The sequence below is a fragment of the Oncorhynchus nerka genome, linkage group LG5, assembly GCF_034236695.1.
Source record: "Oncorhynchus nerka isolate Pitt River linkage group LG5, Oner_Uvic_2.0, whole genome shotgun sequence".
In the NCBI taxonomy this organism is placed as follows: Eukaryota; Metazoa; Chordata; class Actinopteri; order Salmoniformes; family Salmonidae; genus Oncorhynchus; species Oncorhynchus nerka.
In genome coordinates this window covers 10312276-10327361 of record NC_088400.1, presented here as the reverse complement: position 1 = coordinate 10327361, position 15086 = coordinate 10312276, and the positions used below count along the sequence as shown (strand labels likewise).

At 45.0% G+C, this 15086-nt stretch overlaps 1 protein-coding gene across 1 annotated transcript in view; it reads right to left on the bottom strand.

Annotated features, from left to right (window-relative positions):
* LOC115120910 (proton-coupled amino acid transporter 1-like) overlaps positions 1-15086 on the bottom strand; it is a 100438-nt gene that overhangs the window by 8020 nt on the left and 77332 nt on the right. The window contains exon 11 of the mRNA XM_065018346.1: positions 10127-10296. Within this exon, the coding sequence (XP_064874418.1) occupies positions 10127-10296 (170 nt within the window). The remainder of the gene's footprint in view (positions 1-10126; positions 10297-15086) is intronic.

The following is a 15086-nucleotide window of genomic DNA, read 5'->3' as shown; positions in this document are numbered from 1 at the left end:
AAGAGCTACCATGGCTGAGAGAGAAGAGAGGAGAAGAGCTACCATGGCTGAGAGAGAAGAGAGGAGAAGAGCTACCATGGCTGAGAGAGACAGAGGAGAAGAGCTACCATGGCTGAGAGAGTGAGAGCGCCTGAGAGAGTGAGAGAAGAAGAGCACCCACACAGGGGTGAAAATCAGTTCAGGCTGGTCGCATGCAATCTGCACGTTTTTCAAATGCAGACACATTCTCTAAAATGGACGAACAAGCGCCACCCACTAATCACAGTAGGTCGCAGTTGCAAATGAGAACCTGTTCTCAACTAGCCTACCTGGTTAAATAAAGGTGAAATAAATAAAATAAAAACAGTATCATCAATGGACACACGGACAGCAAATTATTTTAAGAAGCACCTCACCAAACACAACATATAATTTTCATCAGATCAGATGCACTGCTATTACTAAAAACCTCAACACAGGAATGTCCATCCACAGTAGAACTGAAAATACACACTAGATAGGTCATTGGAGCGACCTTTACCCTTTCCTCCCTGCATTCTCTGAACCCTCAGAGACCTTCCGTGTTCTTTAACCCAGGTGTCACTTTGATTTTGGGGTACGTTTTCTTTGTGAGGGAAGAAGAGAGGACAATTGAGGAGGGATTAGGTTTGTGTGCAGAGGGTCTGTTGCCCTTCCTAGCTCTGTAGGGGGGTGACAGGGTGCATGTGTCTCTCTCTCTGTGTGTGTGTGTGTGTGTGTGTGTGTGTGTGTGTGGACACTATCCTCCTCAGATTGGTCAACCAGGTCCCGGATGCAAGGACACCCCTTCTGGTCGGTTGTCATGGCTCTCTGCCCCTGTCCTCTCAGACAAGTTAGAGGTCTAAGGAGTCTCACGCAACATCCTGTTTCCATCAAGAGACACAGCAACAGACACGCTAGCCTCATCATCCTGAGGCCTGCAGCACAGAGGTTTAGTACCCTGGGAATTATTGCCTTCCTCGTCCGCCGTTTCTCATTCATTCATTCATTCATTCATTCAATGTGATGAACCACTTTGTTTTAATTATTTGGCTGCACCAAAACTCCAGTATGTATATTTTTTTATTATACATAATAGCTTGTTCTCCATCTTCTTATTAACTAGGGAGCCAATTGATTTTCAGCACTTTTATTTCTATGACTGATCAAAACCACGAGTGAGAGCCATTTTCTCATGGCTCTCACTCGTCCCTCTGCAGCAGATATATTTGGACCACGGATTGGCAATAAAAATCACAGTATAGAATCGCAATACATATCCGCACATAATTATGGTGATAATATGGCATTGGTGAGGTACCTGACAATTCCCAGCCCTAAATGATACCCTTGGATATAACTAAACTTTATACGTTTTGAATTTCATTCACTGTAATTAACTTGGTAATTTGTTTGAAATAAGCTACATGGACTGTCGTCATAAACGGACTGTGGCTGCTCTGAAAGTTTACAACACGTTTCTGACAGTGTTTTGTAGCCCCTTTACAAGAAAGTTAACAGTGCAACTAGAGATTTCTGATTGTATGCACTTTTTTCCTCGACTGAGAAAGACAAACCGTGTTCTTTTGTTGTTGTCGTCGTCGTCCAGTTAGAAGCAGACTACAAGCTCAAAAGAACTGGGAGCATAAAAGTAGATTATACCGAATAAATATCGCGTCAACCCAGCCACTCAACTCCATTGAACATACAGACAAACTTCTGGGATGAGACAAAGAGAGCTGCAGAGCGCAACAAGCCAATGGAGAGGATGTGTCTTTGTGTTTTGGCCGTACATCGTACCAATCGGCTCATTCACTCGAATTAGCCGAGAAGCTACACTGAATAATCTAGAAAATGTCCCGCAGACAAAAAGTGGCACATACTGTACATGTACTCCATCGTAGTGCCTTATCAATATGTATTATGACAGCTAAGGGCAGAGCTCATCTGCATACCATGTTCCATACAATAACAATCAAACCAACAAGAGGAGAGAAAGACCTGGCAGTAAAGCAGAGGAGTAAAAGAAGAAGGGGAAAGAGAGAGGACGGGGTGTTTCAGGGGTATGGAAGGACAGAGGACAGGGTGTTTCAGGGGTATGGAAGGACAGAGGACGGGGTGTTTCAGGGGTATGGAAGGACAGAGGACGGGGTGTTTCAGGGGTATGGAAGGACAGAGGACAGGGTGTTTCAGGGGTATGGAAGGACAGAGGACGGGGTGTTTCAGGGGTATGGAAGGACAGAGGACAGGGTGTTTCAGGGGTATGGAAGGACAGAGAGGACAGGGTGTTTCAGGGGTATGGAAGGACAGAGGAGAGGGTGTTTCAGGGGTATGGAAGGACAGAGAGGACAGGGTGTTTCAGGGGTATGGAAGGACAGAGAGGACGGAGTGTTTCAGGGGTATGGAAGGACAGAGGACGGGGTGTTTCAGGGGTATGGAAGGACAGACAGGACAGGGTGTTTCAGGGGTATGGAAGGACAAAGGACAGGGTGTTTCAGGGGTATGGAAGGACAGAGGACAGGGTGTTTCAGGGGTATGGAAGGACAGAGGACAGGGTGTTTCAGGGGGTATGGAAGGACAGAGGACAGGGTGTTTCAGGGGTATGGAAGGACAGAGGACAGGGTGTTTCAGGGGTATGGAAGGACAGAGGACAGGGTGTTTCAGGGGTATGGAAGGACAGAGGACAGGGTGTTTCAGGGGTATGGAAGGACAGAGGACAGGGTGTTTCAGGGGTATGGAAGGACAGAGGACAGGGTGTTTCAGGGGTATGGAAGGATCAAGAGGAATGGAATGATCTGAGACATGATGAATGTGTTGAATCAAACGGCACAGCTGTTACAGCTCTTCAAACGAACTGAGCAATTCTTCAGGGATTTCAAAATGGAAATTTAAAAGAAAATCTGCTGCCTCCTCAAACTTCAAGACATCACAGTGTGTTCTTTATCATGTCCACAGGTTTAGAGTTAGGTAGCTAACTCTACCTCAAACATGGGGGTTGGATACTATGCCTAAATGAGGTTAGACTATGGTGGTGAGGTTTAAACTATCCCATTCAGAACACTAATTCAAAATGATCAAGTAGCCTAGTCTGGAGTTTGACGTCCCCTAATCTTAAAGGAAAGCACTGATGTGGTGGCTCTTCAAGCTATACAATGTTGTAAAGGTCATTTAAATGTTGAGCTGGTAAATTGTAGTTCTTGTCAGCAGTACATTCTACAAAGGGAAACCGAGCCGCAAGCTGCCCAGTGACGCGAGTCTACCAGACAAGCTAAATGCCCTTGACGCTTGATGAAAGGCAAGCAACACTGAAGCATGCATGAGAGCACCAGCTGTTGAGGACGACTGTGTGATCATGCTCTCCGTAGCAGATGTGAGCAAGACGTTTAAACAGGTCAACAGTCACAAGGCCGTGGGGCCAGGGCGTGTACTCGGAGCATGCACGGACCAACTGGCAGGTGTCTTCACTGATATTTTCAACCTCTCCCTGACCGAGTCTGTAATACCTACATGTTTCAAGAAGACCACCATAGTCCCTGTGCCCAAGAAAGCAAAGGTAACCTGCCATAATGACTTGTGTAGTACTCACATCTATATCCAAGAAATGCATTGAAAGGCTGGTTCATGGCTCACATCAACACCATCCTCCCAGACCCACTCAAATTCGCATACCGCCCCAACAGATCCTTAACAATCTCAATCGCACTCCACACTGCCCTTTCCCACCTGGACAAAAGGAACACCTGTGTTCCTTTAGAATGCTGTTCATTGACTACAGCTCAGCATTCAACACCATAGTGCAACAAAGCTCATCACAAAGCTAAGGACCCTGGGACTAAACACCTCCCTCTGCAACTGGATCCTGTTCACCAACGGCCTCCAAACAGACCCCCCATTAACATGGATGGGGCTGAAGTGGAGCGGGTCAAGAGTTTTAAATTCCTTGACGTCCACATCACCAACAAACTACCATGGTCCAAACACACCAGGACACCCAAATCACCCATAGACTGTTCTCTCTGCTACCTTGAGGCAAGTGGTACCGGCATGCCAAGTCTAGGACCAAAAGGCTCCTTAACAGCTTCTACCCCAAATCCATAAGACTGTTGAACAATTAATCAACTGGCCACCCGTATAATTTACATTGACACACCCCCCCCCTTCGTCTTTACAATGCTGCTACTCGCTGTTTATTATCTATGCATAGTTACTTTACCCCTACCTACATGTACAAATTAACTAACCTGTAACCCTGCACATTGACTCAGTACCGGTACCCTCTGCATATAGGCCTTGTTATTGTTATGTAATTTTATTGTGTTACTTTTTATACATTTTTAAACTTGAGTTTATTTTATAAATATTTTCTTAACCAACAATGCAGTGCAAGAAATAGAGTTAAGGGCTTGTAAGTAAGCATTAAGCAGTAAGGTTGTATTCAGCGCAATGTGACAAATCAAATTGGATTCTGATTTTGATTTGAGCCAGAATGAAGGAGATTTCAAAGCATCATGCTAAGAACGGACCAGTGACCGTTTGAGGAACTCTGATCCACATACAACACAAGGAGTAAGAGTCTGAAGTTAGTCTGATGGTCACTTCACTAAACACCTACTTCTATAGATTACTACTCTGAGTCAGAGATTGTAGGTCAGCTGACTAAGTATCAATCCCAGATCTCACACCAAGCAACTGATTTTCAGTCTCAACAGTATTACATGCAGACAGAGTGTTCATTTTTTTTGTATATAACTAGGCGAGTCAATAAGAACAAAATTCTTATTTACAATGACGGCCTACCAAAGAGGAAAAAGTCCTCCTGCTGGGACTGAAAAATAAAAAATATAGGACAAAAAACACACCACGACAAGAGAGACACCACCACAACACTACATAAAGAGAGACCTAAAGACAACAACAGAGCATGGTAGCAACACAACTACAACACGGTAGCAACATCAACATGACTACAACACGGTAGCAACACAACATGACTACAACACGGTAGCAACACAACATGACTACAACACGGTAGCAACATCAACATGACTACAACACGGTAGCAACACAACATGACTACAACACGGTAGCAACATCAACATGACTACAACACGGTAGCAACACAACATGACTACAACACGGTAGCAACACAACATGACTACAACACGGTAGCAACAAGAAACATGACTACAACACGGTAGCAACACAACATGACTACAACACGGTAGCAACACAACATGACTACAACACGGTAGCAACAAGAAACATGACTACAACACGGTAGCAACACAACATGACTACAACACGGTAGCAACACAACATGACTACAACACGGTAGCAACATCAACATGACTACAACACGGTAGCAACACAACATGACTACAACACGGTAGCAACATCAACATGACTACAACACGGTAGCAACACAACATGACTACAACACGGTAGCAACACAACATGACTACAACACGGTAGCAACACAACATGACTACAACACGGTAGCAACACAACATGACTACAACACGGTAGCAACACCAACATGACTACAACACGGTAGCAACAAGAAACATGACTACAACACGGTAGCAACACAACATGGTAGCAACACAACATGGTACAAACATGTTAGGCACAGACAACAGCACAAAGGGCAGAAAGGTAGAGACAACAAAACATCACGAGAAGCAACATATATAGCAGCGTGAAGACATTTTCAATTTCACAGATTTTTTTTTAATTACACCATTTCCCCCCCAGATATTGGTTGGGAAATTCAACAAGTGGCCTCTCGGCTCCTAGGAGCCATGCTGCAATGGTTACAATGCTGTTTGAAAAAGTCCTCTCTCATTAAGAACAAATGAACTGGGAGGTCAGTGTCCATGCCAAAAGAAAGGAAGAAATTACATATTGTCTAGGACTACACCACATTCACCATAACCTTCACCATTCTCCCTTCACCACTATACCTCACATAACCTTCTGGCATTCTACCTTCACCACTATACCTCACATAACCTTCTGCCATTCTACCTTCACCACTATACCTCACATAACCTTCTGCCATTCTACCTTCACCACTATACCTCACATAACCTTCACCACTATACCTCACATAACCTTCTGGCATTCTACCTTCACCACTATACCTCACATAACCTTCTGGCATTCTACCTTCACCACTATACCTCACATAACCTTCTGGCATTCTACCTTCACCACTATACCTCACATAACCTTCTGCCATTCTACCTTCACCACTATACCTCACATAACCTTCTGGCATTCTACCTTCACCACTATACCTCACATAACCTTCTGCCATTCTACCTTCACCACCACTTTACCTCACATAACTTTCTGCCATTCTACCAATTGCATGGCTATTAACAAGAGGAATCTGAAACTCAAGGCTCTCTTACAAGAGATGCCACCGAGAGAAAGAGAGAGCAACAGAGGGAGCGAAACAGAAATTGTCAGTGTTTCACAGAGAAATGTAAGGCAGAGAAATGTAAGGCAGAGAGAGAGAGAAATGTAAGGCAGAGAGAGAGAGAGAGAGAGAGAGAGAAAGAGAGAGAGATAAATGTAAAGCAGAGAGAGAGAGAGAGAGAGAAATGTAAGGCAGAGAGAGAGAAATGTAAGGCAGAGAGAGAGAGAGAGAGAGAAATGTAAGGCAGAGAGAGAGAGCGAGAGAGAGAGAGAGAGAAATGTAAGGCAGAGAGAGAGAGAGCGAGAGAGTAAGCCACACAGAGAGAGAGCAAGAGAGCCACAGAGAGAGACAGAGGGAGAGAGAGAGCCACAGAGAGAGAGAGAGAGAGCGAGAGAGAGACCTCTCTGATGAGAATAGGCTACCCCTCCTGTTGGGGGAGGACGCAGAGAGCTGTGTGTTGGCAGCACACTACATTGCTGCCTGTCATAATATGAGGGACAGTGTCTGACAGACCAATCAACCTGCACATGTACTCTACTGTATGCTTATTGTTATTGTTCAATGTATGGTTATTTTGACCCTTGGTTAATGTTGTTACTGTTGTCCAGTTGACAATTTTGATTATCTTAATATTGTAAAAATCCAAAGCAAGCATTGCCAATATGTACATTGTTACGTCATGCCAATAAAGCAAATTGAATTTAAAATCGAGAGACACACACACACACACACACACACACACACACACACACACACACACACACACACACACACACACACAGAGAGAGAGCGAAAGAGACACAGAGAGAAAGAGACACATTTGACCCCAATAACTACTGTGGGATATGCATCAACAGCAACCTTGGGAAAATCCTCTGCATCATTAACAGCAGATCCGTACATTTCCTCAGCAAAAACAATTCAAATTTCAAATTGGCTTTTTACCAAATTACCATACAACAGACCACGTATTCACACTGCACACCCTAATTGACAAATAAACAAACCAAAACAAAGGCAAAGTCTTTTCATGCTTTGTTGATTTCAAAAAAGCCTTCGACTCAATTTGGCACGAGGGTCTGCTATACAAATTGATGGGAAGTGGTGTTGAGGGAAAAACATACAACATTATAAAATCCATGTACACAAACAACAAGTGTGCGGTTAAAATAGGCACATTTCTTCCCACAGGGCCGTGTTTTTTTATTTTTTAAAATTCTTTATTTCACCTTTATTTAACCAGGTAGGCTAGTTGAGAACATGTTCTCATTTGCAACTGCGACCTGGCCAAGATAAAGCAAAGCAGTGTCACAGACAACAACACAGAGTTACACATGGAATAAACAATAAACAAGTCAATGACACAGTAGAAAAAATAATGTCTATATACAGTGTGAGCAAAAGGCATGAGGTGGTAAGGCAATAAATAGGCCATAGGAGCGAATAATTACAATTTAGCAGATTAACACTGGAGTGATAAATGAGCAGATGATGATGTGCAAGTAGAGATACCGGCGTGCAAAAGAGCAGAAAAGTAAATCAAATAAAAAACAGTATGGGGATGAGGTAGGTAGATTGGGTGGGCTATTTACAGATGGACTATGTACAGCTGCAGTGATCGGTTAGCTGCTCAAATAGTTGATGTTTAAAGTTGGTGAGGGAAATAAAAGTCTCCAACTTCAGCGATTTTTGCAATTCATTCCAGTCACTGGCAGCAGAGAACTGGAAGGAAATGCGGCCAAATGAGGTGTTGGCTTTGGGGATGATCAGTGAGATATACCTGCTGGAACGTGTGCTACGAGTGACCAGTGAACTGAGATAAGGCGGAGCTTTACCTAGCATAGACTTATAGATGACCTGGAGCCAGTGGGTCTGGCGACGAATATGTAGCTAGGGCCAGCCGACTAGAGCATACAGGTCGCAGTGGTGGGTGGTATAAGGTGATTTGGTAACAAAACGGATGGCACTGTGATAGACTGCATCCAGTTTGCTGAGTAGAGAGATGGAAGCTATTTTGTAGATGACATCGCCGAAGTCGAGGATCGGTTGGATAGTCAGTTTTACTAGGGTAAGTTTGGCGGCGTGAGTGAAGGAGGCATTGTTGCGAATTGGAAAGCCGATTCTAGATTTGATTTTGGACATGGAAATGATTAATATGAGTCTGGAAGGAGAGTTTACAGTGTAGCCAGACACCTAGGTATTTGTAGTTGTCCACATATTCTAGGTCGGAACCGTCCAGGATGGTGATGGTAGTCGGGCGGGCGGGTGTGGGCAGGAATGCAGCTTAAGCCCCACCCTCTTCACCATATATGTCAACAAAATTGGCGCGGGCACTAGAACAGTCTGCAGCACCCGGCTTCACCCTACTAGAATCTGAAGTGAAATGTCTACTGTTTGCTGATGATCTGGTGCTTCTGTCACGAAAAGAGAGAGAGAGAGAGAGAGAGAGAGAGAGAGAGAGAGAGAGAGAGAGAGAGAGAGAGGGCCTACAGCAGCACCTAGATCTTCTGCACAGATTATGTCAGACCTGGGCACTGACAGTAAATCTCAATAAGACAAAAAAATAATGGTGTTCCAAAAAAGGTCCAGTTCCCAGGACCACAAATACAAATTCCATCTAGACACCGTTGCCCTTGAGCACACAAAAAGCTATACATACCTCGGCCAAAATATCAACACCACAGGTAACTTCCACAAAGCTGTGGACGATTTGAGAAACAAGGCAAGAAAAGCATTCTATGCCATCAAAAGGATCCTTATCCCAGTCTGCTGTTCCCACATGCTTCAAGAGGGCCACCATTGTTCCTGTTCCCAAGAAAGCAAAGGTAACTGAGCTAAATGACTATCGCCCCGTAGCACTCACTTCCGTCATCATGAAGTGCTTTGAGAGACTCAAGGAACATATCACCTCAACCCTACCTGACACCCTAGACCCACTCCAATTTGCTTACCGCCCCAATAGGTCCACAGACGACGCAATCGCAACCACACTGCCCTATCCCATCTGGACAAGAGGAATACCTATGTAAGAATGCTATTCATCGACTACAGCTCAGCATTCAACACCATAGTACCCTCCAAACTCGTCATCAAGCTCGTCCCGGCCCTGTGCAACTGGGTCCTGGACTTCCTGACGGGCCGCCCCCAGGTGGTGAGGGTAGGAAACAACATCTCCACCCCGCTGATCCTCAACACTGGGTCCCCACAAGGGTGCGATCTCAGCCCTCTCCTGTACTCCCTGTTCACCCATGACTGCGTGGCCATTCACGCCTCCAACTCAATCATCAAGTTAGCAGACGACACTAGTGGTAGGCTTGATTACCAACAACGAAGAGACGGCCTACAGGGAGGAGGTGAGGGCCCTCGGAGTGTGGTGTCAGGAAAATAACCTCACACTCAACGTCAACAAAACAAAGGAGATGATCGTGGACTTCAGGAAACAGAGCAGAGGGAGCAGCCCCCTATCCACATCGACGGGACAGTAGTGGAGAAGGTGGAAAGTTTGTGTACAAAATATTATTACAAAATTTGGCCTGCGGCTGAGCCTAGTTGCCTACCCCTGGCCTAGGCACTTGAGACTTCAGTCAGACTCACAGGTGAAGTGATGTTTTCAGAGTCTAGCCAGATGCAATACTACACACTGAGGCATTGGGGATGGTAGACTGCCCTGGGGGCATCAGACAGAAAAATAGACGTCATACTCACAGGTGAAGACTACGAGCGCAGTGCGGATCAGGAGATCAACCGTCAGTTCCCATCTCTCTGAGAAGCGGGACAACACAGGAGGAATCAGGATCGCAGCTGGCACGTAGAACTGAAGGGCAAAGGTGATGTAGATACCGAAACAGTAGAGAAGCTTTACAATCTGATACATCCTGGAGAGAGAGAGACACACAGAGAGAGAGAGAGAGAGAGAGAGAGAGAGAGAGAGAGAGAGAGAGACAGAGAGAGACAGAGAGAGACAGAGAGAGAGACACAGAGAGAGAGACACAGAGAGAGAGACACAGAGAGAGAGAGAGACACAGAGAGAGAGAGAGAGAGACACAGAGAGAGAGAGAGAGAGAGACACAGAGAGACAGAGAGAGAGAGACAGAGAGACAGAGAGAGAGAGACAGACAGAGAGAGACAGAGAGAGAGAGAGAGAGAGAGAGAGAGAGAGAGAGAGACAGAGACAGAGAGAGAGAGACAGAGACACAGAGAGAGAGAGAGAGAGAGAGAGAGACAGAGACACAGAGAGAGAGAGAGAGAGAGAGAGACAGAGAGAGAGAGAGACACACAGAGAGAGAGACAGAGAGAGAGAGGTTAAAGTCACAGCAAAGGCTGACACACACAACCACCATGGTTTTATTGATGACTGCATTTCAAGTTCCTGAGGAGACATCATATTAATTAATGAGTAGGGCTAATTATTACGTAGTCAGTAGTAGTAAGTAATAGTCAAACAACACAGCATTTTGACAATAATACATCATGTAGAAACAGAAACCGAGACGGTAGTTACAATCTTATGCCGTTTGATGGCTGCAATTCAAGTTGGGAGTGAGCCCCTGTTATGAGAGTAGTCTGATATGAATGAGCCCCTGTATGAGAGTAGTCTGATATGAATGAGCCCCTGTTATGAGAGTAGTCTGATATGAATGAGCCCCTGTATGAGAGTAGTCTGATATGAATGAGCCCCTGTATGAGAGTAGTCTGATATAAATGAGCCCCTGTTATGAGAGTAGTCTGATATGAATGAGCCCCTGTATGAGAGTAGTCTGATATGAATGAGCCCCTGTATGAGAGTAGTCTGATATGAATGAGCCCCTGTTATGAGAGTAGTCTGATATGAATGAGCCCCTGTTATGAGAGTAGTCTGATATGAATGAGCCCCTGTATGAGAGTAGTCTGATATGAATGAGCCCCTGTATGAGAGTAGTCTGATATGAATGAGCCCCTGTTATGAGAGTAGTCTGATATGAATGAGCCCCTGTTATGAGAGTAGTCTGATATGAATGAGCCCCTGTATGAGAGTAGTCTGATATAAATGAGCCCCTGTTATGAGAGTAGTCTGATATGAATGAGCCCCTGTATGAGAGTAGTCTGATATGAATGAGCCCCTGTATGAGAGTAGTCTGATATGAATGAGCCCCTGTTATGAGAGTAGTCTGATATGAATGAGCCCCTGTTATGAGAGTAGTCTGATATGAATGAGCCCCTGTTATGAGAGTAGTCTGATATGAATGAGCCCCTGTTATGAGAGTAGTCTGATATGAATGAGCCCCTGTTATGAGAGTAGTCTGATATGAATGAGCCCCTGTTATGAGAGTAGTCTGATATGAATGAGCCCCTGTTATGAGAGTAGTCTGATATGAATGAGCCCCTGTTATGAGAGTAGTCTGATATGAATGAGCCCCTGTTATGAGAGTAGTCTGATATGAATGAGCCCCTGTATGAGTAGTCTAATATGAATGAGCCCCTGTTATGAGAGTAGTCTGATATGAATGAGCCCCTGTATGAGAGTAGTCTGATATGAATGAGCCCCTGTATGAGAGTAGTCTGATATGAATGAGCCCCTGTTATGAGAGTAGTCTGATATGAATGAGCCCCTGTTATGAGAGTAGTCTGATATGAATGAGCCCCTGTATGAGAGTAGTCTGATATAAATGAGCCCCTGTTATGAGAGTAGTCTGATATGAATGAGCCCCTGTATGAGAGTAGTCTGATATGAATGAGCCCCTGTATGAGAGTAGTCTGATATGAATGAGCCCCTGTTATGAGAGTAGTCTGATATGAATGAGCCCCTGTTATGAGAGTAGTCTGATATGAATGAGCCCCTGTTATGAGAGTAGTCTGATATGAATGAGCCCCTGTTATGAGAGTAGTCTGATATGAATGAGCCCCTGTTATGAGAGTAGTCTGATATGAATGAGCCCCTGTTATGAGAGTAGTCTGATATGAATGAGCCCCTGTTATGAGAGTAGTCTGATATGAATGAGCCCCTGTTATGAGAGTAGTCTGATATGAATGAGCCCCTGTTATGAGAGTAGTCTGATATGAATGAGCCCCTGTATGAGTAGTCTAATATGAATGAGCCCCTGTTATGAGAGTAGTCTGATATGAATGAGCCCGTTATGAGAGTAGTCTGATATGAATGAGCCCCTGTTATGAGAGTAGTCTGATATGAATGAGCCCCTGTATGAGAGTAGTCTGATATGAATGAGCCCCTGTATGAGAGTAGTCTGATATAAATGAATCCCCGTAAGACAGCTCAGACAAACAGGGTACTGACACTCCAGCTCAGACAAACAGGGTACTGACACTCCAGCTCAGACAAACAGGGTACTGATACTCCAGCTCAGACAAACAGGGTACTGATACTCCAGCTCAGACAAACAGGGTACTGACACTCCAGCTCAGACAAACAGGGTACTGATACTCCAGCTCAGACAAACAGGGTACTGACACTCCAGCTCAGACAAACAGGGTACTGACACTCCAGCTCAGACAAACAGGGTACTGATACTCCAGCTCAGACAAACAGGGTACTGACACTCCAGCTCATACAAACAGGGTACTGACACTCCAGCTCAGACAAACGGGGTACTGACACTCCAGCGCAGACAAACAGGGTACTGATACTCCAGCTCAGACAAACAGGGTACTGACACTCCAGCTCAGACAAACAGGGTACTGACACTCCAGCTCAGACAAACAGGGTACTGACACTCCAGCTCAGACAAACAGGGTACTGATACTCCAGACAAACAGTCAGATGTATGTATGGAACTGCCTGTTGTTGTTTTCCATCGTGACAAAGTTAAAGAGCGTCTCCTATCAGTCTATAGATAGTCAGAACAGAAGGTATCCAGGTTTAGATGCCCAGGTGGATGAAACAGAGTGACCTATTGGCACAGCTTCCTGTCATTTGAGCCAGGTGGTTAGGTGTGTGTGTGTGTGTGTTTATTTATAGGTGTGTGTGTGCGTGGCCACTATCCTATCCTGCAATGCCGGCCCTACTGACAGCTGAGAGCAGCTCCGAGAGCACAGTGGAATTGGTCGTGAGCCACGCCTCCTCACAGCTTCACTGGTCAACTCTCTTTCATGCTGCCTCCCTCTGACCTGTTCAATCTGTTCCTTCTATATCTACCTGACCGATCTGTTCCATCTATATCTACCTGACCGATCTGTTCCTTCCAGATCTACCTGACCGATCTGTTCCTTCTAGATCTACCTGACCGATCTGTTCCTTCTAGATCTACCTGACCGATCTGTTCCTTCTAGATCTACCTGACCGATCTGTTCCTTCTAGATCTACCTGACCGATCTGTTCCTTCTAGATCTACCTGACCGATCTGTTCCTTCTAGATCTACCCGACTGATCTGTTCCTTCTAGATCTACCTGACTGATTACTTTGATTAAGGCACGATTGAGCAAAGAATCAGTCCGCTTTACTGCCTTAAATTGAATTCTCCCTGGCTCATGATGTCTGATTCATGGTGTCTTGTAACCTGCCACCATGAATGAACGTGACTGCTGCACCTCCCAGTCATTGTGTCTGTGTCTCCATAGAGAGATACAGGAGTGGTATTTACAGAACACCTCCCAGTCATTGTGTCTGTGTCTCCACAGAGACAGATACAGGCGTGGTATTTACAGAACACCTACCAGTCATTGTCTCCATAGAGACAGATACAGGAGTGGTATTTACAGAACACCTCCCAGTCATTGTGTCTGTGTCTCCATAGAGACAGATACAGGAGTGGTATTTACAGAACATCTCCCAGTCATTGTGTCTGTGTCTCCATAGAGACAGATACAGGCGTGGTATTTACAGAACACCTCCCTGTCATTGTGGCTGTGTCTCCATAGAGACAGATACAGGAGTGGTATTTACAGAACACCTCCCAGTCATTGTGTCTGTCTCCACAGAGACAGATACAGGCGTGGTATTTACAGAACACCTACCAGTCATTGTCTCCATAGAGACAGATACAGGAGTGGTATTTACAGAACACCTCCCAGTCATTGTGTCTGTGTCTCCATAGAGACAGATACAGGAGTGGTATTTACAGAACATCTCCCAGTCATTGTGTCTGTGTCTCCATAGAGACAGATACAGGAGTGGTATTTACAGAACACCTCCCAGTCATTGTGTCTGTGTCTCCATAGAGACAGATACAGGAGTGGTATTTACAGAACACCTCCCAGTCATTGTGTCTGTCTCCACAGAGACAGATACAGGAGTGGTATTTACAGAACATCTCCCAGTCATTGTGTCTGTGTCTCCATAGAGACAGATACAGGAGTGGTATTTACAGAACACCTCCCAGTCATTGTGTCTGTGTCTCCATAGAGACAGATACAGGAGGGGTATTTACAGAACACCTACCAGTCATTGTCTCCATAGAGACAGATACAGGAGTGGTATTTACAGAACACCTCCCAGTCATTGTCTCCATAGAGACAGAAACGGGCATGGTATTTACAGAACACCTCCCAGTCATTGTGTCTGTGTCTCCATAGAGACAGATACAGGAGGGGTATTTACAGAACACCTCCCAGTCATTGTCTCCATAGAGACAGATACGGGCATGGTATTTACAGAACACCTCCCAGTCATTGTGTCTGTGTCTCCATAGAGACAGATACAGGAGTGGTATTTACAGAACACCTCCCAGTCAT